The sequence below is a fragment of the Pseudophryne corroboree genome, chromosome 1 (assembly GCF_028390025.1).
Source record: "Pseudophryne corroboree isolate aPseCor3 chromosome 1, aPseCor3.hap2, whole genome shotgun sequence".
Taxonomy (NCBI): domain Eukaryota; kingdom Metazoa; phylum Chordata; class Amphibia; order Anura; family Myobatrachidae; genus Pseudophryne; species Pseudophryne corroboree.
In genome coordinates this window covers 744,105,885-744,128,065 of record NC_086444.1, presented here as the reverse complement: position 1 = coordinate 744,128,065, position 22,181 = coordinate 744,105,885, and the positions used below count along the sequence as shown (strand labels likewise).

Below are 22,181 nucleotides of genomic sequence, written 5' to 3'. Positions count from 1 at the left end.
GAACTTGTGAGCAATGGTGAAAGACACTGATGAATGAAGAACTTGTGAGCGATGTTTAAAGACACAGATGAATGAAGAACTTGTGAGCGATGGTAAAAGACACTGAAGAATTTGAGAGCAATGTTTAAAGACACTGATGATTGAAGAACTTGTGAGCGATGGTGAAAGACACTGAAGAATTTGTGAGCGATGTTTAAAGACACTGATGAATGAAGAACTTGTGAGCGATGGTGAAAGACACTGAAGAATTTGTGAGCGATGTTTAAAGACACTGATGAATGAAGAACTTGTGAGCGATGATGAAAGACACTGAAGAATTTGTGAGCAATGTTTAAAGACACTGATGAATGAAGAACTTGTGAGCGATGGTGAAAGACACTGAAGAATTTGTGAGCGATGTTTAAAGACACTGATGAATGAAGAACTTGTGAGCGATGGTGAAAGACACTGAAGATTGAAGAACTTGTGAGCGATGGTGAAAGACACTGAAGAATTTGTGAGCGATGTTTAAAGACACTGAGGATTGAAGAACTTGTGAGCGATGGTGAAAGACACTGAAGAATTTGTGAGCGATGTTTAAAGACACTGATGACTGGAAACACTAAAGTTTGTTCAGCCCGCAGGTCATGCTGAATCCAGAGAGCACTGGTGACGGCACTTCAGAGGAACACACCAGTTGCTGGGAACACTGGAAACTTTGCTGCAGAAAGGCACCCTGAAATGCTGGAAGCACTGGAGTACAGCTGCAGGGAGACACACTGCATACAGGAGCACTGGCATCCACTTCAGGAAAAAGAGATGATACTCAGGCGCCGGGGCTCTGCCCGGCGTCTGGTTTTGAATCTCCCGCCTCTACTGGATTGGTGGAGCGGGTTAGTGACGTCACCCGCTCCCCACCCACGTGATGCCGGATGTCATGGCGGCGCCCACGCTCCGGGGAACCGCCGGGAGCAGCACCAGCCAGATGCCGGGACCCGAGGACCGCCGGAGGTGGGGGCCGCCAAACGGACCAGCAGGCACGCAGGGGTAAGCGCGGCGACCGCTGCCCCTGGCGTGTGACAGTTTACACATGGAACCGCTTTCCCAAATGCTCGGACCTCCATTGACACCTGTCACTAGAAGTCCCAGCAGCCAATCAGGGAGCGCTATGTCATAGCGCTCTCCTGATTGGCTGTGCGCTCCTGGCCTGTCAATCAGGCGGAGTGCAGCAGCTAGAATGGAGCTTAGCGCAGCTCCATTCTGGCCTATGATGTGAATTTTGCGGTCTGCGGCTAACCGCAAGGTTAATTGGGGTCACTCTTGGTGTTCGTTTATGCCGTTAAGGGACTTGGATGCTCATATTGAAAAACACGGTATTTAGTGCACTGTACATACTTTAAAGTCTATGAACTGCATTATTCCTTTCACACATTAGTTGCATCTGCATACACTATTTTAATTTTTTCTCTATTGCTTTGTCTGCGGGACGCTCACATTTAGTAACATGGCAATTAACAAGTATTTTAACACATTCGCTTGCGTCTGTATAAACTATTTTTTTTTAGTCTCTCCGTCCGACCATTGGTCACCATCTGTGTGTACAGTATGCATTACAGGACTGTATATTAACATTACAGTTGTCACTGACCATTTGCCAGTGCGGGTACTATAGATCAATCTGCCGCTATTCGATCTAAAGTACTGGATTAGTGGAGCATTATCCACCCAGTGGTGGAGATGTGTATTGCATGCTGAGTATGTAATCGTGCCTCAACTCGCCTGTCCGTGATTAAACTCAGCAACCTAAGCTATCGCCTAGGCGTGACTAAACCTCCGTCTAGGCGCAGAAACAGCCAAGATAATGGAGGACCCATCTGTATATGCTGAGATGTGACTACAGTAGTTGACCAATCACCTCTTTCTATTCTAAGCTGCTCCTCACAATCATTATAGTGCCGCCAGAATCACTAAAGAGATTCAAATTATAAGGAGCCCTAAATCTGCCCAAAATGGTACTGCACAAGTTTAAAAAAAAGCTTTATTTAAATAAAGCATTCTGTAGCAAAAAGAGGAGAAGAACAAGCGCCTATGGTGCAGTAAGTTTTATATGTGTTGGATGACACTGTAGTGAAATATATAAATGCGTACCAGATGATTTCTTTAAACCACGTCAAATAAATAGATGTCAGTCAGGATATTTCTTGCTAGCAACACCATCTAAAAATCAGAGAAGACGGGATCGCCACATGGCGTAGTATTTCAGGGTAAATAATAATCTCCCCCAAAAAAACCTTATTAGGCGTACCAGATTTAGATGTATAATCAGCATAAACATCTAGTGATCGTTTCTCCAGAAATCTCCCATCCAATCCAGTACACAAAGTAGTTGTAAAATCAGTCGGAAGACTAGGAAATTTATTCAAATTAATGGCTATAAAACATCAATCAAGTAAAAATATAGATCAGTTAAAAGAGTAATAAATAAAGCTTAGCTTAGTAGCAGTGTAAGGTTCTGCTCAGGTCTCAACGCGTTTCGCCAATCAAGGCTTCCTCAGGAGATAAGAGTGCAGTCCAAAGCAATGTCTTTTTAAAGCTCACTGAGCCAGTTTGACCCTCTACTTCCGGTTCACGGAACTCCCGTGACCGGAAGTGACGTAAATTCCGTCAAAAACGAAAGTAAAACACATTACTAATGTAATATGACTATTGTCTCATAATAGTGAATTTAAAAGGTTGGTGGGAACATAAACAATGATTTACAAATGATGGTCAATAAAAATCCAAGGTGTAAAGTTCGTGCATATTTTTACTAGACCCGGAAGTGACGTCACTTCCTGTCTACGTAAATTTTCAATCCGATGTGAGAGAGTATTAGTAACACATTGGTGGCATCGTGGATGCCCTAGAACTGATAAATCCAAGCTACATAGACGGCTTGCATTAGGCGCCGTCCGCGCATGAGATTCCGTGCGGTTCACCATACCGGAACTGGAAGTGACGTCACTTCCCGTTCTCGGAATAGATGTTTTATAACACGAATCGGACTACATTGGTGGCATCGTGGGTGCACTAGGGGAATATGTGATATATGCCTCATAGACGGCCTGTATTAAGGCGTCGTCTATTTGTATAAGTTGATGCGAGGTAACGCTTATTGACCGGAAGTTACGATATCCATGTTGTGAGCGTCACTTCCGGTTTACAAATCGGCAGCCGGGAATACTAATGATGCTAATTAGTAAGAATTCTCATAAGCACTGATCATCACATACATGTGCTACAGAACAGAGTAATAATACAAAAACGATATAAAAACAATATATTTAAAAAATATATTTGTGACCGTATTTGAATTGTGATGCGTCCACCGGAAGTGACGCAATACACCGGGAATTAGCGTACATAAACACCCAATTTTCTTTGATAGCTGTCACACAGTTTATGAACGTATTTATATGTAAGCGAATTATATATATAAACAAATGAGAGGGCAAGGCAATTAATAGACATGATCATAGGTGCCTTGCTCAGTATCACTATTTGCCGTGCTTAATTTACAACAAAGAGCCAGTGTGGGAATATTAATATACTGAGGCACCAAGTTAGGCACTAATTTTAAGGTGCTTCACATTACCTGTTTAATACATAATGGAGGTATGTGATCATGAATTAAAAATACCAAAAATTACATGTTATACATTGAGGTCAATAAAAGATGGGTTTTTTTAAAAATTAAAAAGAGAAAAAAGCTAGGTAAAAAGGAATTTTATAAAAAAGGTGCGATTTCATATCCTTCATTATGTCCATGTGGTGACATGGTGTTCAAAGTAAAGATCCAGTACATCTCTCGTTGGGATAGTTTCCTTAGCAAGTCTCCGCCTCTAGTACCCAGCTTTACATGTTCTATCGCCTTGAAGGTCAATGAATCTGGTTTTGAGTTGTGGACCTCCGTGAAGTGTCTGGAAAGAGGGTGGCTTTCAACATTATTTTTTATGTTGCGAACATGTTCTTGAATACGTAATTTGAGGGCTCTCTTCGTTTTCCCTACGTATTTCCGCTGACAACCACATTCAATCATATATACTACTGATGTAGTGTTACAATTTATGAAGTCCTTTATCTTGAATTCCTTCTTATTGTTTGTGTCTGAAAATGTTCTTCTGCTGGGGTGTACATACTTGCACATGATGCAGTGTCCACATTTATACATCCCTTTGCATTTGAGGAATCCTGTAGTTTCACTTTGTGATTCTTTGAGCAAACTTGGTGCCAATATTTCCTTTAAATTGTTAGATTTCCTGAATATGACCTCTGGTTTTTCTGGTAGTATCTCCTTCAATATCGGATCCATCTTGAGGATGTGCCAATGTTTAGAAAAAAATCTTTTGATTTTGTGCTCTTCACAATTGATTTTGGTAATGAATGGTGCTATTAGCTTTTTGTTATGATCTTTAGTTTTCGGTTGTAAGAGGGATTCTCTGTCAAGTTTTTCGCCACGATCCATAGCTTCCTTTATAAATGTGTTCAGGATAGCCTCTTTCCCTAAATCTATCCGCGTAGATGTTGGATTGTTCATGGAAAGTTTCGACATTGGTGCAATTTCTTCTAATTCTGTACATTTGGGAATAAGGGATATTGTTTTTCCACTGGAGAGTATGGCCACTGTCGTAGTGCAGGTAGCTGTTGGTATCTACTGTTTTGATATAATTTTTTGTGATGATTGTTTCACTGCTATTTGTGAGTATTAGATCTAGGAATTCCACTTTTTCTTTGCTCACTGTGCTGGTGAAAGTGAGATTAAAATCATTCTTTTGGATCCCTGGGCGAATGGGACAAAATCCTCCATGATTGTTCCATTAATCTCATGAAATTAATTGTAAAAGAGAAGAAAAACGAACTCTCAATTATAGAAGACAATCTCAAAACTAAAGACGTGGCACTCACTAAATTTAAAGATAGTGAGGAGTTCAAAATAAACGAAAAAGTCCTGAACAAAAAACTGGAGAGAGTGGAAGAAGAGGTAATCAAAAATAAAGAACACAAATTCCTGAGAGACAAAAAAGACTATGAGACTAATAACATCAAAAACTGGTCCAGACTCCGACCTCAGGATAGAAGTAGAGGACGATTACCCTTCCAAACAAGAGACGTCTCACAAAGTCGGCTAAAATCTAGAACCGATTCACCATCCACCCACAAACAACTATCCAGGCAAAGGAATGATGTAATAAGGACGGAAAACCGTTACTCTACATTGGAACAACCATCTACAAGTACGCAAGCTGACGCAGGGGAACGTTTTTTAGAACAAAGACCACAGAGACCTTACAGAGACAAGGATCTCCATACAAGAATAAAAGAAGTTACCAAAACAGCCTTACCATTAAAAAGAAGACTACAAGAAGGGGAAAACGAGGAGGACGAAGAAGAAAACCCCAAAAAAAGATACTACCATTAGCTAATCCACAGGACAAAGGCATTTTCAATTTATCAAATCATGAATTGACACAACCTCAAATCTCACTACTCAGTAAGGGGATAACGTCTGCACCAACACAAAAACCGGACAAATTTTCCATGTTTATTGATCTTAATAAATATGTGAGGAATTTGACACTGAAAAGACATTTTGCAAGGAAAGATACAGCCATTTTGACCAACTATAATACTTCAAAATCAGGGCTAAGACCCCCTTCAAAATTCTATCCATTAGAATCAAAAGGATCTCATATTAACATCTTCTATGATCTGGTGAAAAAGGATTTAATCGAAACTGGGGATTTTAAAGTGAAAAAATGTAACTTGACAAACTCAGAAAAGCATGCACTAAAGGAATTGAAAAGTATTGATACAATTATCCTAAGACCGGCAGACAAAGGTGGAGGTCTAGTGATTCAAAACAAAGAGGACTACATCATGGAAGCATTAAGATTGCTTGGTGACACGGCATCATACAAACCACAACCTAAAGATCCAACGGAGGAATTTATTAATGAACTAAGACTGACCTTAGTACCAGCCCTACACAAGAATTTAATTACCAAGGATGAGTATCAATACCTCATGAATAGTAATCCAGTGATACCTATCATGTACCACTTACCGAAAATACATAAGAGACTAGACGCTCCACCAGGAAGACCTATCATTGCGGGCATAGACTCCATAACGGCACACCTTTCCGAATATGTAGATCTCTTTCTAAAACCGTATGTACAAAATCTACCCTCTTACCTCAAGGACACCACTAGTGTCCTGAGTCTGTTAAAAGACTTTAAGTGGAAAGAGACATACATGTGGACAACTATTGACGTAGAGTCCCTCTATACAAGTATTACCCATGAGAAGGGAATAGAGGCTTGTCGTGCGAAATTAGTATCGGACCCGAACAATTCGCAGCAACATTGTGACTTCTTATGTACACTGATCGATTTCATTCTAACACACAATTATTTTAAATTCAGAGATATATTCTACCTACAGGTGTGCGGTACCGCAATGGGTACAGTTTTCGCGCCTAGCTACGCGAATATCCTAATGGGAATGTGGGAACAGATCAACATCTACGATAGCCCTTGGTTCGCCACCAATATACGGTTTTATAAAAGATATATAGATGACATCATTCTAATTTGGGATGGAAATCAAGAAAGCTTCAATCAATTCATGGAAGGGATCCAAAAGAATGATTTTAATCTCACTTTCACCAGCACAGTGAGCAAAGAAAAAGTGGAATTCCTAGATCTAATACTCACAAATAGCAGTGAAACAATCATCACAAAAAATTATATCAAAACAGTAGATACCAACAGCTACCTGCACTACGACAGTGGCCATACTCTCCAGTGGAAAAACAATATCCCTTATTCCCAAATGTACAGAATTAGAAGAAATTGCACCAATGTCGAAACTTTCCATGAACAATCCAACATCTACGCGGATAGATTTAGGGAAAGAGGCTATCCTGAACACATTATAAAGGAAGCTATGGATCGTGGCGAAAAACTTGACAGAGAATCCCTCTTACAACCGAAAACTAAAGATCATAACAAAAAGCTAATAGCACCATTCATTACCAAAATCAATTGTGAAGAGCACAAAATCAAAAGAATTTTTTCTAAACATTGGCACATCCTCAAGATGGATCCGATATTGAAGGAGATACTACCAGAAAAACCAGAGGTCATATTCAGGAAATCTAACAATTTAAAGGAAATATTGGCACCAAGTTTGCTCAAAGAATCACAAAGTGAAACTACAGGATTCCTCAAATGCAAAGGGATGTATAAATGTGGACACTGCATCATGTGCAAGTATGTACACCCCAGCAGAAGAACATTTTCAGACACAAACAATAAGAAGGAATTCAAGATAAAGGACTTCATAAATTGTAACACTACATCAGTAGTATATATGATTGAATGTGGTTGTCAGCGGAAATACGTAGGGAAAACGAAGAGAGCCCTCAAATTACGTATTCAAGAACATGTTCGCAACATAAAAAATAATGTTGAAAGCCACCCTCTTTCCAGACACTTCACGGAGGTCCACAACTCAAAACCAGATTCATTGACCTTCAAGGCGATAGAACATGTAAAGCTGGGTACTAGAGGCGGAGACTTGCTAAGGAAACTATCCCAACGAGAGATGTACTTGATCTTTACTTTGAACACCATGTCCCCACATGGACATAATGAAGGATATGAAATCGCACCTTTTTTATAAAATTCCTTTTTACCTAGCTTTTTTCTCTTTTTAATTTTTAAAAAAAACCATCTTTTATTGACCTCAATGTATAACATGTAATTTTTGGTATTTTTAATTCATGATCACATACCTCCATTATGTATTAAACAGGTAATGTGAAGCACCTTAAAATTAGTGCCTAACTTGGTGCCTCAGTATATTAATATTCCCACACTGGCTCTTTGTTGTAAATTAAGCACGGCAAATAGTGATACTGAGCAAGGCACCTATGATCATGTCTATTAATTGCCTTGCCCTCTCATTTGTTTATATATATAATTCGCATACATATAAATACGTTCATAAACTGTGTGACAGCTATCAAAGAAAATTGGGTGTTTATGTACGCTAATTCCCGGTGTATTGCGTCACTTCCGGTGGACGCATCACAATTCAAATACGGTCACAAATATATTTTTTAAATATATTGTTTTTATATCGTTTTTGTATTATTACTCTGTTCTGTAGCACATGTATGTGATGATCAGTGCTTATGAGAATTCTTACTAATTAGCACCATTAGTATTCCCGGCTGCCGATTTGTAAACCGGAAGTGACGCTCACAACATGGATATCGTAACTTCCGGTCAATAAGCGTTACCTCGCATCAACTTATACAAATAGACGACGCCTTAATACAGGCCGTCTATGAGGCATATATCACATATTCCCCTAGTGCACCCACGATGCCACCAATGTAGTCCGATTCGTGTTATAAAACATCTATTCCGAGAACGGGAAGTGACGTCACTTCCAGTTCCGGTATGGTGAACCGCACGGAATCTCATGCGCGGACGGCGCCTAATGCATGCCGTCTATGTAGCTTGGATTTATCAGTTCTAGGGCATCCACGATGCCACCAATGTGTTACTAATACTCTCTCACATCGGATTGAAAATTTACGTAGACAGGAAGTGACGTCACTTCCGGGTCTAGTAAAAATATGCACGAACTTTACACCTTGGATTTTTATTGACCATCATTTGTAAATCATTGTTTATGTTCCCACCAACCTTTTAAATTCACTATTATGAGACAATAGTCATATTACATTAGTAATGTGTTTTACTTTCGTTTTTGACGGAATTTACGTCACTTCCGGTTACGGGAGTTCCGTGAACCGGAAGTAGAGGGTCAAACTGGCTCAGTGAGCTTTAAAAAGACATTGCTTTGGACTGCACTCTTATCTCCTGAGGAAGCCTTGATTGGCGAAACGCGTTGAGACCTGAGCAGAACCTTACACTGCTACTAAGCTAAGCTTTATTTATTACTCTTTTAACTGATCTATATTTTTACTTGATTGATGTTTTATAGCCATTAATTTGAATAAATTTCCTAGTCTTCCGACTGATTTTACAACTACTTTGTGTACTGGATTGGATGGGAGATTTCTGGAGAAACGATCACTAGATGTTTATGCTGATTATACATCTAAATCTGGTACGCCTAATAAGGTTTTTTTGGGGGAGATTATTATTTACCCTGAAATACTACGCCATGTGGCGATCCCGTCTTCTCTGATTTTTAGATGGTGTTGCTAGCAAGAAATATCCTGACTGACATCTATTTATTTGACGTGGTTTAAAGAAATCATCTGGTACGCATTTATATATTTCACTACAGTGTCATCCAACACATATAAAACTTACTGCACCATAGGCGCTTGTTCTTCTCCTCTTTTTGCTACAGAATCCATGCCATATACCTTTGGTATACTGAGGAACTGAGCTGCCGCCCTGAAGAGTGGAGGGTGCCTATTAAGACTTATTTAAGCCTATAAGACTGTGTTATTAGCCATTTGAGGCTATTGTATCAGCAATTTTACATATACGGAAAAGGATTCCACTTTACGGTCGATCCCTGAAGAAGCGCACTAGTCTATACATTTTTTTCTGTTAAATAAAGCATTGTTTTCTTATTAAGTCTGTTAAAATGACCATATGTTTTGTAAAATATTTTTAACATATTAGGCTTTTTTTAGTCGGTTACAAGAATCCTGCGACTTTTCACGGCATTAAAAATTGATGCAGTTCGTCATCCCCATACTGTATGTCTTGAAGTGGGGAGAACCTAACCAAACTGAAAAGGATAATTGTTAAAAAAAAAAAATTAAGTTGTTAAAAACTGTTTTTCCTTTAGGACACTATTATATCAATGAGTTGGATGTAACCATCAACATTTTAAAAGTAATCAGCAGCTTACCAGCTCTTCCAACACACCCATGAGGTGACTGCACCGTGTGTTTTTTGGAATGTGTCATTAGTAGCCCTAATCCCCAACTTTTCTTTCTGTTTAGTTTTATAATCAGTTTTACATTGTGAGATGGGTTTAAAGTTTGCTTTCTGTTATCAATGTTGCCATCCCAAGGTTATGGGATACACAATGTTTTTTGTCTTTATGGTGATTTCAGTCAGTTATTTCAGGTCATTACAGTTTCCATCCAAATCCACCCAGCTGAGGGCCCAGAACAGGCTCCCTGTGTCAAAGTTCTGCCCAGCGTACATACATCGGGAGGTCTAACCGGGACCTCAACCCCCTGGTATATCTTCTGGGATACAATGTTACCACTATATGAAGTTTTCATTCAGAGCCATACAGTGGAAGGCTCAAAACAGGCTACCCGGATGAAAGTTCCGCTCAGCGTACACCAACCTCCCGTCCGACCAGAACCCTAACCTCCTAAAACCTGGCCAGGATCCAACTGGAACACCCCGCATTGGATTCATCCTAATTGGTGCAGGGGTGTTCAAATGCATAACTGTACAGACAAACAAACAAACAAACAAACAAACAAACAGACCAATGAATTAATATATATGATAAACACTATAATTAAATAATCATACAGAAATATCCTGGACTAGTGAATAATTAAAAATTATAATTTCTTCTTGAAAATAAGTATAACTCCTGGTTTAGCTATGCTGCTGTAACAACTATATTAACAATTCAATTGGTACTAATTTAAATTAATAGAAATAAATATTCTGCAGCCACTGGTCCACTATTTCAGCTAAAGAGATTTTTTCAAAATGTTGTTTTTTGAACTATCTCCTGCTTTGGGCTGATAATGTATTCAGTGACATGAGCCATATACAGTGGCTTATAAACAATGGGTGCTTGATGTGCACTGCACGTGGACCCCAAAGCCGCCAACCCTGCTACCGCCATCTGCATGTGACGAAAGAATAAATTAGAATTGCCATCCTTTAGTGTGGATTTTGGTTATGGATCCACCTACCATGCTGCAGCTGTAACTCCAGTTATCTCCTCCTACACCGGGACTTTATCTACAGATAACAAGTAGGGGGCTTAAAAGCATTGCCAGGCTCCAGTGCTGACCGACTGCTCACTGATCCTTGCCCATTAGTTTCTTAAAATGCCCCTGGCCAGACAATTTGAAATAGCAGAACATTTGTATTGGTAAAGCTAAGAGATTAAATATCAGAACATCAAATTGCTAAACTGAAGTGGTGAATTTACCAGTATTCCGGACACAGTTGAAATCCAATCCCGGGTATCCCGGGAATCCCGGGATTGACCATTTTTCAATCCCGATACCCGGGATTGAAAAAATGCCCGGGATTGGCCTCCCTAATCCTGACTGCTGGTATCCCATACCCAACCCATTTTCAAGATGTTTTGACATAGTGTAACAGTAAGCTGATAACGATTTTGTGGCAGATTCGAAATAACAGAACATTGGTTTGTGATTCTGGTGAGTTACAGTGGCAACTGTATAATTAATAAGTACTGAAATAAAGTAGGAACTATTTACTTGCTAAGTAAGGATTGCATCCAGTAAATTATTAATTAACTTTAAGGCTAATAAGGCTGATGAAGTGTGATTATTATGCAATTTGGTGAAACATATCTTGAATTACCAGAACATATGTGTCTGTGCAGATTAATTTACTCCTGCATGCACGGATGTAAATTCTGCAAAGTTTCTAGAACATTGTTTTAGTAATTTTGATTCACTGTTGCTACTTCTAGTTCCCAGTCTGCCAAATAACACAAATAACAATGTACACAGATGCTTAATCGTTCACATTGGAGGCTATGGGGGTCATTCCGAGTTGATCGTAGCTGTGCTAAATTTAGCACAGCTACGATCGTAAAGTCAGACATGCGGGGGGACGCCCAGCACAGGGCTAGCCCGCACCGCATGTCTGTGCCGCCCCCTCCCCCCCCCCCCCACACAAATACAAAAGCATCGCACAGCGGCGATGCCTTTGTACTTGAGGCGTAACTCCCGGCCAGCCGCAGAAGCTGCACGTCACGCAGCTGCCGCGGCCCACCCCCCCAATGGTCCGGCCACGCCTGCATTGGCCGGATCGCTCCCCCTAAACGGCGGCTTAACGCCGCCGTTCAGCCCCCTCCTGCCCAGCGACCGCCTCTGTCTCAGAGGCGATCGCTGGGCACCGACGACTGCCATGCGCCGGTGCACTGCGGCGCCGGCACATGCGCAGTTCCAACTTGATCGCTGCGCTGCGACAAACTGCAGCGAGCGATCGGGTCGTATACTCAGATTGAAAATCTGCACCTGCTATGGGGCTGGTTCAAGTTTCAATGGTACGACCAATGGTGGAGTCTAAAGATGCACTAAGTGGTTTTACAACATCTGAATACACTGAAAGTGTGCATCTCAGTCCTTGCACATTCAGGCTCACATTTGTACACAAGGGAAAGGGATGATAATAGCATTAGCATATAGAGGCAACTACTACAAATTATGCAAAAGCAGCCGTAGCAGTGTTCAACTCTGAATCAGTCCCCTGCTGTGTCCCAAAAAATACTTTCCCCACAACACAACACTATCACTACTACCCTGATCAACTCACATATGGCAGGACTGATCCATGGATTCATGTTATTTACATAAAAATTCTTTCTTTACCATCTGCAAGCCAGGGCAGAAATTGAGATTCATAAGACAGGATAACATTTTCCAAAATGTTTAGCTGTCCAGTGTTGATGAACTAGAGCCCACTGTAGCCTGATTCCTGTTGTTAGCTGACAGGAGTGGGACCTGCTGTGGTCTGCTACTTCATGGTGCAACATGTGCATTAGAGATATTCTCCTGCATACCACTCTTGTAACGCAATGTTCCTGTTACTGCCACTTTCCTGTCAGCTTGAACCAGTATCGCCATTTTCCTCAGAGCCGGCTCTACCATTAGGCAGCTTTAGGCGGCTGCCTAGGTGCGCCAGCTCCTGGAGGGCGCTACTGAATTCATCTAGCAAAAAACTGAAGGATGTCTCTGTATGCGGCCTCCTTCTTTTACACTGCGCTGGCTGCTGCTGCGGGTCTAATCAAGTGCAGCTACCACTATCAGGCTGTACCACAGAGTGCCTCAGCGCTTCCTCTGTGCCGACATGAGTAACATCAAGTCATGTGAAGGCGCATAGAATGCAGATGTAACTATGGCTCCCGAGGGGTACCCCATGGCTGCTCCTCATAGCCCTGATGCACCTCCTGCAGTGGGGTTGCAGGTTAGGGGGCACCGGGTTGAAGCTGGGGGCACAGGGTTGAAGCTTTGCCTAGGGTGCATAGAGACCTTGCACCGGCCCTGATTTTCCTCCGACCTCTCTAATTACATGAAGAGTCTGACACTGGTTACTGGAAACTACACTAGCCTGTAGTATGACAGACTGGTCTCTTTTCTGTGTACAGTCACTCACAGGAGTGTGCTCCAACTGATAAGCTCATTTTATGGATTTAGACATTGTTGCTGCACATTGTCAAAACCTTTGATTCCTCTCAACTGTTTGCATATCTCACTGTTAATCATTACAGACATTTAACCAGACTTTTTCCCTTATCCTGGTCAACCAGTTTTGTTGGCATTATTACACATATGTTTATATTTATTATCCCACACATCTAACTTGTGTCTCCTAAAAGGTAAAAGTGAGTTCTCGTGTGTGCCTGTGTATTTGTATTAATGACTAGCAAATCCTATAGGATTAAATGTTGATATATGTGTACTATTGTGATAGGACCATATGTGGTTAATAGTAGACACCAGCGGAATCTGCACATGAAGCTGGGCCACATAGTGAGACTTTACTGGGCTTTTAGATTAATACCAGTATGCAGAAATACAGCAGTACTCACAGTAATGTACAGTGACAGTGGAGTAAGCAGGTACACACAGCGGACTGTGCAGTCATGTATAACAGCATTATGCAATCTCCCCAAAGCTAAGTACTACACAGCCGTGACGTACTGCAACACTCATAACACAGTGAACAAGTGCACATGCACAGTAGCATCCTTGGCGGCCATCTTGGTAAAGTATGCTATCGCTTCAGCAGAAATTATATATAGACAGTGCAGGAGCAGGGGCAGATTGGGACACCAGATCAGTTTCCGGTTATCCGTTCCTGATGTCTCCTCGGTAGCCTTCACTCATCCCTGTGTTGGGCCGGCTGCCACGATAGGCAGCGTTGGGAGACACAGGGATAGCGGTAGCAGTGGGGACCTCCTGGCCTGTGAGTGTGGAGTTATGACCCGGCGCTGGGGCAGCATGTCCGCTCCCAGCATCGGCAGTACAGCGGGCGGAGGGGGAACTGTGTCCCCAGCAAGACCCTGTGGCATACATCGCTGGGATCAAGTGTCCGATCTCAGAGCTGGCTGAGCAGCGGCGGCAGGTGAACGGATATTGGTTCCTGGTGCCGGTCATACAGTGGAGAGGGGCAGTGATGCGGAAGCGGCACTTCAAACTTGGCGCCATTTTGGCAGTCAGTTGGAAGCGCCGGCGGCGGGATTTTGAATCTGGCGCTGTCCATGAGCCAATCACAGTTTATGGAGAGTTTATGGAGTGCTGGCCAATAGGAAGTTGCCGTGGCAAGCCAATCGGCGCTCACCGCATCATAGGCCCCGCCCCGGCGAGTGACATCAGGTGCCGCCAGGACAGAGTGAGGAGAGGATGCCTTGCGGAAGAGCGGCGAAGAGCTCCAGAGGCCGCTCCAGAGGCCAGAAGACACCGAGAGGAAGAAAGAAGATAGGCGCCGGCGTTTTGATGAAGAAAAGAAGAAGCGGCGCCACTGGCCAGGACAGGCCTGTGGCAGAAGACAGAAGCTGAGGACCGGAGAGGCCACAAGGGGTGGAAAGGGAAAGAGCTAAAGAAGCTCCCCCCTGGTGCCTCTCCCACTGGGACATGTAGGCCCTCGGTGAGGGCACCTGTCTACCCCCCCCCCCCCCCTCCCTAGACCATCAGGGAATGAGCATTAGGCCCGGGGGCACAGTCGGTGGACACTAGGCCTATGGGCAAGATCAGGCATTAGGCCTATGGCTGCAGCCAATTAGGGGTATAAGGTGACTCTGGGCATTAGGCCCAGGTCACCCAACCTGCTCCACATCAGGCGGGTACTAGGCCCATGGGTAACTGGTAACTGGCAGGCCCCAGGCCTGGGATGACAGCTAGGGGGCACTAGGACCAGTATAAATAGTCTGTGCCCCCTGGTGAATAAGGGTGGTGCTGAGCACTAGGCCCAGGCCACTCCAACGTGTACATGTAGGCTGGCCTGCAGGGCCTGAGCCCCTGCTATATTAGTGTATGGGGAGGTGGGTAGGCTGTACGGCACCCACCCCCCAGTAATATAATGTAAGTTTTTTCCCGTGTGGAGAAGCAGTTCCACACACGTAGCCACAACAGGAAGCGGATAGGAATTTAAAGGAACAGCACCATTGTATATTCTTGTACTGTACTGTGTTATTGGATTGTTGTTTCCATGCAGGGCAAAGTTTGTTTACAGTTTGTGCATAATTTGTGTTGCACCACATACACCTGAGCTAGTTTGAGGACTTTGTTAATGAAGCTAATGGAGCGGACGCACACTAGGTTAGCTTTTGGCCCTGCACGGCTGTTTGTTTCTTTTTGCCTCCTTACAGGGACCTGTAAGTGGAGAAGATCCGAGTACAAGATTGGCAATGGTGAGCATCCTCTGTGTCTGTCTGTCCCTGTGTCCGTCTGTCCCCTGAGCGCCGGTTCAGTGGACCTTTGCTCGGCCGTGCAAGGTCCTACTACACCTCAGTGCGTGAGTGCTGCATAGGTGAGAGTTGGGTGGCTGAGGCTATGTGCCGATGATGATTTTCACCTAACCAGTGAAGGTCGCCGCCACCGCCTTTGGAAAAGAGTTGATACTACTTAATTGATTTCCTTTCCTTCCTAGCTTGTCCGTTGTCTGTTTCTGGAAGGGGATCGCCATGTTCAGGTTCCAGTGAAGATTCAAGGTCCATTGAGGATACCGTGACCTGAAGGTGAAAGTGCGGCGCGATGGAAGCAGTGTGACTACACCTGCATGGCAGCAGGCACTGCACCCGCACCCCTCTCACATGAGTGCAGAGGGACAAGAGGTAGCGCGGCACATCTGAGCGTGCTTAAGCTGGATGTGCATGCGGAGAAGCTTAAGCAGGCTCAGATGTGCTGCGCTACCTCCCATCCCTCTGCACTCCGGGCTGCGGCATCTCACTGCAGCGCAGGCTCAGTGTCGGCCTGCGCTGCATGTAGGAAAGTAGAGGAGGGCCCCAGGGAGAGAAGCGCAGCCTGTGCTAGCCTCAGCCCACCCACCACGCTGAATAAGTGCCACCGAATTGCCATCTCTGTCTCCTGCAGCCACTTTCAAATGGAACCGGCCACCATGGAGGAACCGCCCCCAGCCGCAGCCATTCAACTAAAGGTAAATACACAGCTCTCCCCCCCTCACTCAGATCCCCACACACAGCCCTACCCTCCTCTCACAGCCCCCCCACAGCTCTCCCCCAATCAGATCCCCACATACAGCCCTACCCTCCTTACACAGCCCCCCACAGCTCTCCCCCCACTCAGATCCCCACACACAGCTCTCCCCCCAACTCAGATCCCCACACACAGCTCTCCCCCCTCCCACAACTCCGCGTATTCCCACTCAGATCCCACCAACACGCCTCTCTCCCTCTTACACAGCTCTCCCCCTCCATTAGATCCCCCCTCATAGAGCTCTCCCCATCTCATACAGACTCCCCCCCACACACACTGCTCTGCCTCGCCCCCGCACTTAGATCGCCCGAAACAGCTCTCCTTCCCTCACGTAACTCATCGCTAAATATATTTACAGGAAGCGATGAGAGGGTCTTACACACATGGATGGGATGGTAATGATATCCCAGCGGATGGGATGCCGACTGTCAATATACCGACATCGGCATCCCGGCCACCAGAGTGCCAGCAGCGGGGTGAGCGTAAAGGGTCCCTGTGCTCGCAACGCTTCAGGCACGGTGGCTCGCTGCGCTTGCCACAGGTTTTATTCCCACTCTATGGGTGAAGTGAAAACCCATAAGTGGAAATAGCCGTGGTGAGCGCTGTCGGCATTCCCGGCTGTTGGGATTTTGACGTCGGAATCCCGACCGCCGTGATATTAACTACATCCCATGTGTATATATCAGCATACAGTATGTCCCATTGCACATACTGTAGTAGCCCGTGTTGGTTGCAGAGGGGGTCAAATGAATAGTAATTTTGTTTTAAAGGGGTGGCCATGCCTCTCCATATTTTGCCACAGCCCACCAGTACGTCGATCCATATCTGCTCTCCGCTGCCCTGATCCCACCCCCTTTTTAGGGCTGCGTCCAGAAATTTCCCGGGCTAGTTTTGTATCCCAATCCGCCCCGTGCAGGAGCACACTTCATTAACAACATTAAATATAAATTATAATAAATTATACAGTGAGCTATCACAAAAGTTTAGATATAGATTCCAACTAAATATACTGTACAGTTCTTCCAAATTGATGGAGCTTCTATGGTATATCAACTTTTTTTTCATAAAACTTAATAAAGCTAAAAAAGCAACCTAAGAATGTACACAATACATTTATAAGCAGTACTTACCTGCACTACATAAATTGTATAATATACACCCTTCACACCAGCCAGCTCACTTTAGGTAATTTTACTTAGATGGATAATAGATGAAATTTGTCACATCCCAACATGTTTTGTCAGGAGGATGAGGTAAAATATAACCTCTATTATCAAAGTCCTGTTATGATGACACAGACTGAGGTGCTAGCTTGATATGCATATCTGATAAAGGGTTTAATTCATGTTTGTACACAATTTTATTATTTATTACCAGTTATTTATATAGCGCACACATATTCCGCAGCGCTTTACAGAGAATATTTGCCCATTCACATCAGTCCCTGCCCCAGTGGAGCTTACAATCCATATTCCCTATCACATGTACACACAGACACATTCAATCTAGGGTTAATTTTGTTGGGAGCCAATTAACCTGCCAGTATATTTTTGGATTGTGGGAGGAAACCGGAGTACCCGGAGGAAAACCCACACAAGTACGGGGAGAATATACAAACTCCGCACAGTTAGGGCCATGGTGGGAATCGAACCCATGACCTCAGTGCTGTGAGGCAGTAATGCTAACCATTACACCATCTGTACTGCCCGATGCCGATTTTCTCGTAATGGAGCGTATAATAGCAGACTGCACCTGTGCTGTGATCGGACTGCTCACACACAAAGGTACCTCAGCGATCGCACAGTGATTGACAGGAAGGGAGAGTAACCGTAGAAGTGGCAGAAAAAACGCAGACGTGTCATGGTCGTTTTCAAGCTTTGTTTCTGCCTTAAGCTGCGATCATGTATGTAGAGAAACATAGCGTCAGCGTCGCTACTGCTGTGGCCAGTCTGTGTAGCCATAGGTCAATCCTAGGAGTCAAAGCTTCTCGTTATTGTGTTGGTGCTGCATATGAGCAGAGGTGTAGCTATGTGCCATGGTGCCCAGAGCAAGGGTATGTTTCAGTGCCTCCCCCCCCCTCCCCCCTCCCCTAAAATCCTAAATTGCTGACCGGGCCGGTTCTGGACCCCGTGGAGCTCAGGGCAAAAGTTTCCTTTGGGTGCCCCCATTTCTAAAAAAGGGACACTGTTCGTCACAGGCGCACAACAAAAATATAGGGGCGTGGCAACAGAATAGTACCAATTCACATTACACCGCACAGTAGTGTCCGTTATTCACATTACACCCCACAGTGGAGCCCCTTATACACGTTATGCCACATAGTAGAGCCCCTTGTTTATGTTACTCTGCATCTTCTAATGCAGAGAGAGGTGCTAAAGTAGCAGCAGCTGGTTCAGAGAGAGGTGCTGCAGCAGCAAGAGCAGAGAGAGGTGCTGCAGCAGCTGGGGCAGAAAGAGGTTCTGCAGCAACGGGGAGCAGAGAGAAGTGCTGAAGTAGCAGCAGCTGGTTCAGAGAGAGGTGCTGCTGCAGCAGCAAGGGCAGATAAAGGTGCTGCAGCAGCAAGGGTAGAGAGAGGTGCTGCTGCAGCAGCTTGGGCAGAAAGAGGTTCTGCAGCAACGGGGGCAGAGAGTGGTGCTGCAGGACAGAAGTAACCCTGCTGCACAGCTGTAAGCAGACAGTGAGACATATAAAGAAGAGTGCGGCAGAGCTCCTACATGTGCCGGCTGTCAGTGTCTCCTGCTGTCGCCTCTAGCCTGCCATGTTCCCTACCTAGTCTCCAAGTCTGAGTCAGTGTGCGCCTTCTGCTTCTCCTCCTTCTGCTCTGTGGCTGCCTGTACATTGACCATGGTATAGCAGATGGAGGGAAGGGGGATGGGTCAGGCGATGGCACGCCCTCTAACTTTCCCAGCACCCGGAGCTTGTGCTCCACCGGAGCCACCCTCGCTACACCCCTGCATATGAGTACGCAGCTGCAGTGAATTTTGCGATGGTTTGGGGGAGGGGGTGGCGGTGGCAGATTCACTTGCGATAATTAGCAGTTCTATAACCTAGAAAAATGGAGCTGCATAAGCATCTGCATACAAACTTGAATTAGACCCAAAGTGTACTAAAAAGATGGTTGGAGCTGGCCAGTGCAGTCTGACAGGATTATCCAGAATTACAGACCAAGTCAGGAAAGTGAGGGGGCGTCATCACAGAGTAGGTTTGATTGGTGACTTAGTTTGAGGTTTGGATGAATTGTAGTTTGTGCACATCATGGGTGGGTATATTTTGTACTAATGTTACCTAAATTATTGTTGAGATGTATGTAGAAATATTCAGGCACTTTATACTGCTCCTGTATGCAAAAATTAAGTTTTATATTATGGCACAACATTTTAAATGTGTTTCAAAAGGTGCAGAGTGTGCATATTCAGGAGTGTTCCTAGGTGGACAGATAGCTTTAGAGCTGTAGTGACCAACCTGTGACTATCAATCCACATTTTGCTCTTTAAACTTGTAAATGTGAATATGATGGGCACACATCCTATATCTTCATGTACATGTGAGAAAGTATATTTTTGTATACTGATGTTTTGATGTTTCTTTCTTCTCCTGCTAGTTGCAGCCGGCCCTCCGGTGCCCTCTAACCCTTGGTTCCTTAAAAGCGTTGGTTTTGAAATCCTGGCAGTCACTATACTAAGCGACATCCTGATGGTCAAAATTACAACGGATCTCGGTAAGTATTTAAACCCTACTCATAACCCACCCCTCCCACAGCCTAACTCTAGCCATCCCCTCCCACAGCCTAACCTTAGCCGTCGCCTCCTGCAACCTAACCCTAACCTCCCCCCACCCCACCACGCAGCCTAACCCTTCCCCTGGTGGCTAACCCCAACCCTATCCCCAGTACTACGGGATTCTGACCATTGGGGTCCCCCTGTCGGTATTCTGGCTGTCGGGATCCTGACAGCATCCCTCTTAGAAAACCATACCTGTTGTAGCTACTAAATATTTTGTATGAGCTAAGAGTATTTAATGTATCTTTTTAAATATATATTCATCAACAGTCCTTTTTTGGGGAAAGTCCCTGATTACCACTGCAAATTATTATTTTAATTATTTGAAGCTTGAGTTGCAATTTGGGGTGAAATCGGAAGGAGATTACTCTGGTTACTTTGGGTTATCTTAAGTAATATCACCACTCTCTAGTGAATTCATATGTTGTATTTTCATAAATATTTGTTTTTCCAAAAATTGTCATTCTCCACTTGAGTAGGAGACTTGTACAACATGCATGTATTACTGATAACTTACCGTATTGTAGTATTCTGCCACATATTCCGATTGCAAGTAGTTTGCTTCACACCAGTCAATCTCTGAGCTATGCCTTGCAAATATACTGGGAGGCATACTGGATGGAAGAGACAACATAAAAATCATGACTGATTACTGTTTATTATTTTCCTTAATGCACACACATGCTAGACAGAATTGTACAATCAAAATGGGTCATTTGGGAAAATGAAAAAATATTTTTCAAGATGGGAATTTTAGAATGTACTGTAGGGCATGAATAGGCACCCTTCTTTGTAACAGACTTGAATTTTCCAGCTAGTAAGAGGTGATGGAAATCCAGCCTCCTCCATGTACTTTTAATGGGATAAATTTGGCATTTTAAAGTTGCACTCTTCAATCAATTTAATACTAGCCTTTACTGGCACATGTAATATGACAGTCCATATCAGGGGCGGATCGGCCATAGGGCTCACCAGGAAGATTCCTGACATGTCAGTGGGGCATGTTTTGTGTGTTGTCATGTGGACACACCCTCCCCCTCATGACAGGCAGCCCACCGTACTCAGTATGCTGCATTGTCCCCATTCATACTGTTATTCCATCTCTGCAGTACAGCAACTCTGCCGTCCAGTGATGCTGCCATGGCTGCACAGTATGTTATACCTCTTGTGCTGCCCATGTCGGGACACTTCTACAAAATTTTACAGGGCCATTTTTAGTTCCCAATCCGCCCCTGGTCTCAGACACAACTGGAGCAAAGATGCAAGGAAGGCCACAATTGCATACAATCAGGCCTTATAAGGAGGGATCCCACCCCCCTCAACAGGCCTCACCCCCTCACCGGACCGTTCCCCCATTAGGGCTGTTTCCATACATTTTCCAGGCTGGTTTTGTATCCCAGCCTGCCCCTGGTCCATATGAATACATAAACGGGACAAAATGAATAAGCATGTGTGGAGAAAAATGGATAACCAGGAAATATTGGTTCATCTCCTTTTTTCGACAGTGTTAACAAAAATTGTAAATCCAATTGTAAAGCGCAACGGAATTTGCTGCGCTATATAAGAAACTGTTAATAAATAAATAAATAAATAATAAAAATGTGTATCTTAAGAAACACTAACAGAAACAGAAGAGCAAACCTGCTTTTTCTCTCTCTCTCTTTGTACGTGACCCTTATGTAGTAATGCCTGAACAGCTAATGCCAAAACAAGGATTTGTCACAGTGAACCTTACAAGCAATCTAAAGATATGGGACAATGAAAGAAAAGCCATGTTTGCTTATTTGTACAATAAACCAGTTAGTAGTATTCATACAAAGATCATCACCCAGCTAGGTTTTATGGTACAACACAGTGTGAAATAGCTGATGTGTTGTTGCCAGTAGAGGACATAAGTATTGGTAGGTCGGGTTCTCAACTAAGATAAGTCA

The 22,181-nt window shown here is 43.8% G+C and overlaps 1 protein-coding gene across 1 annotated transcript in view; it reads right to left on the bottom strand.

Annotated features, from left to right (window-relative positions):
• Positions 1 to 20,863, bottom strand: part of ACER1 (alkaline ceramidase 1) — an 82,096-nt gene extending 61,233 nt beyond the window's left edge. Inside the window, exon 1 of the mRNA XM_063932148.1 lies at positions 20,768 to 20,863. Within this exon, the coding sequence (XP_063788218.1) occupies positions 20,768 to 20,863 (96 nt within the window). The remainder of the gene's footprint in view (positions 1 to 20,767) is intronic.
• Between the last annotated feature and the right edge of the window lie 1,318 nt (positions 20,864 to 22,181).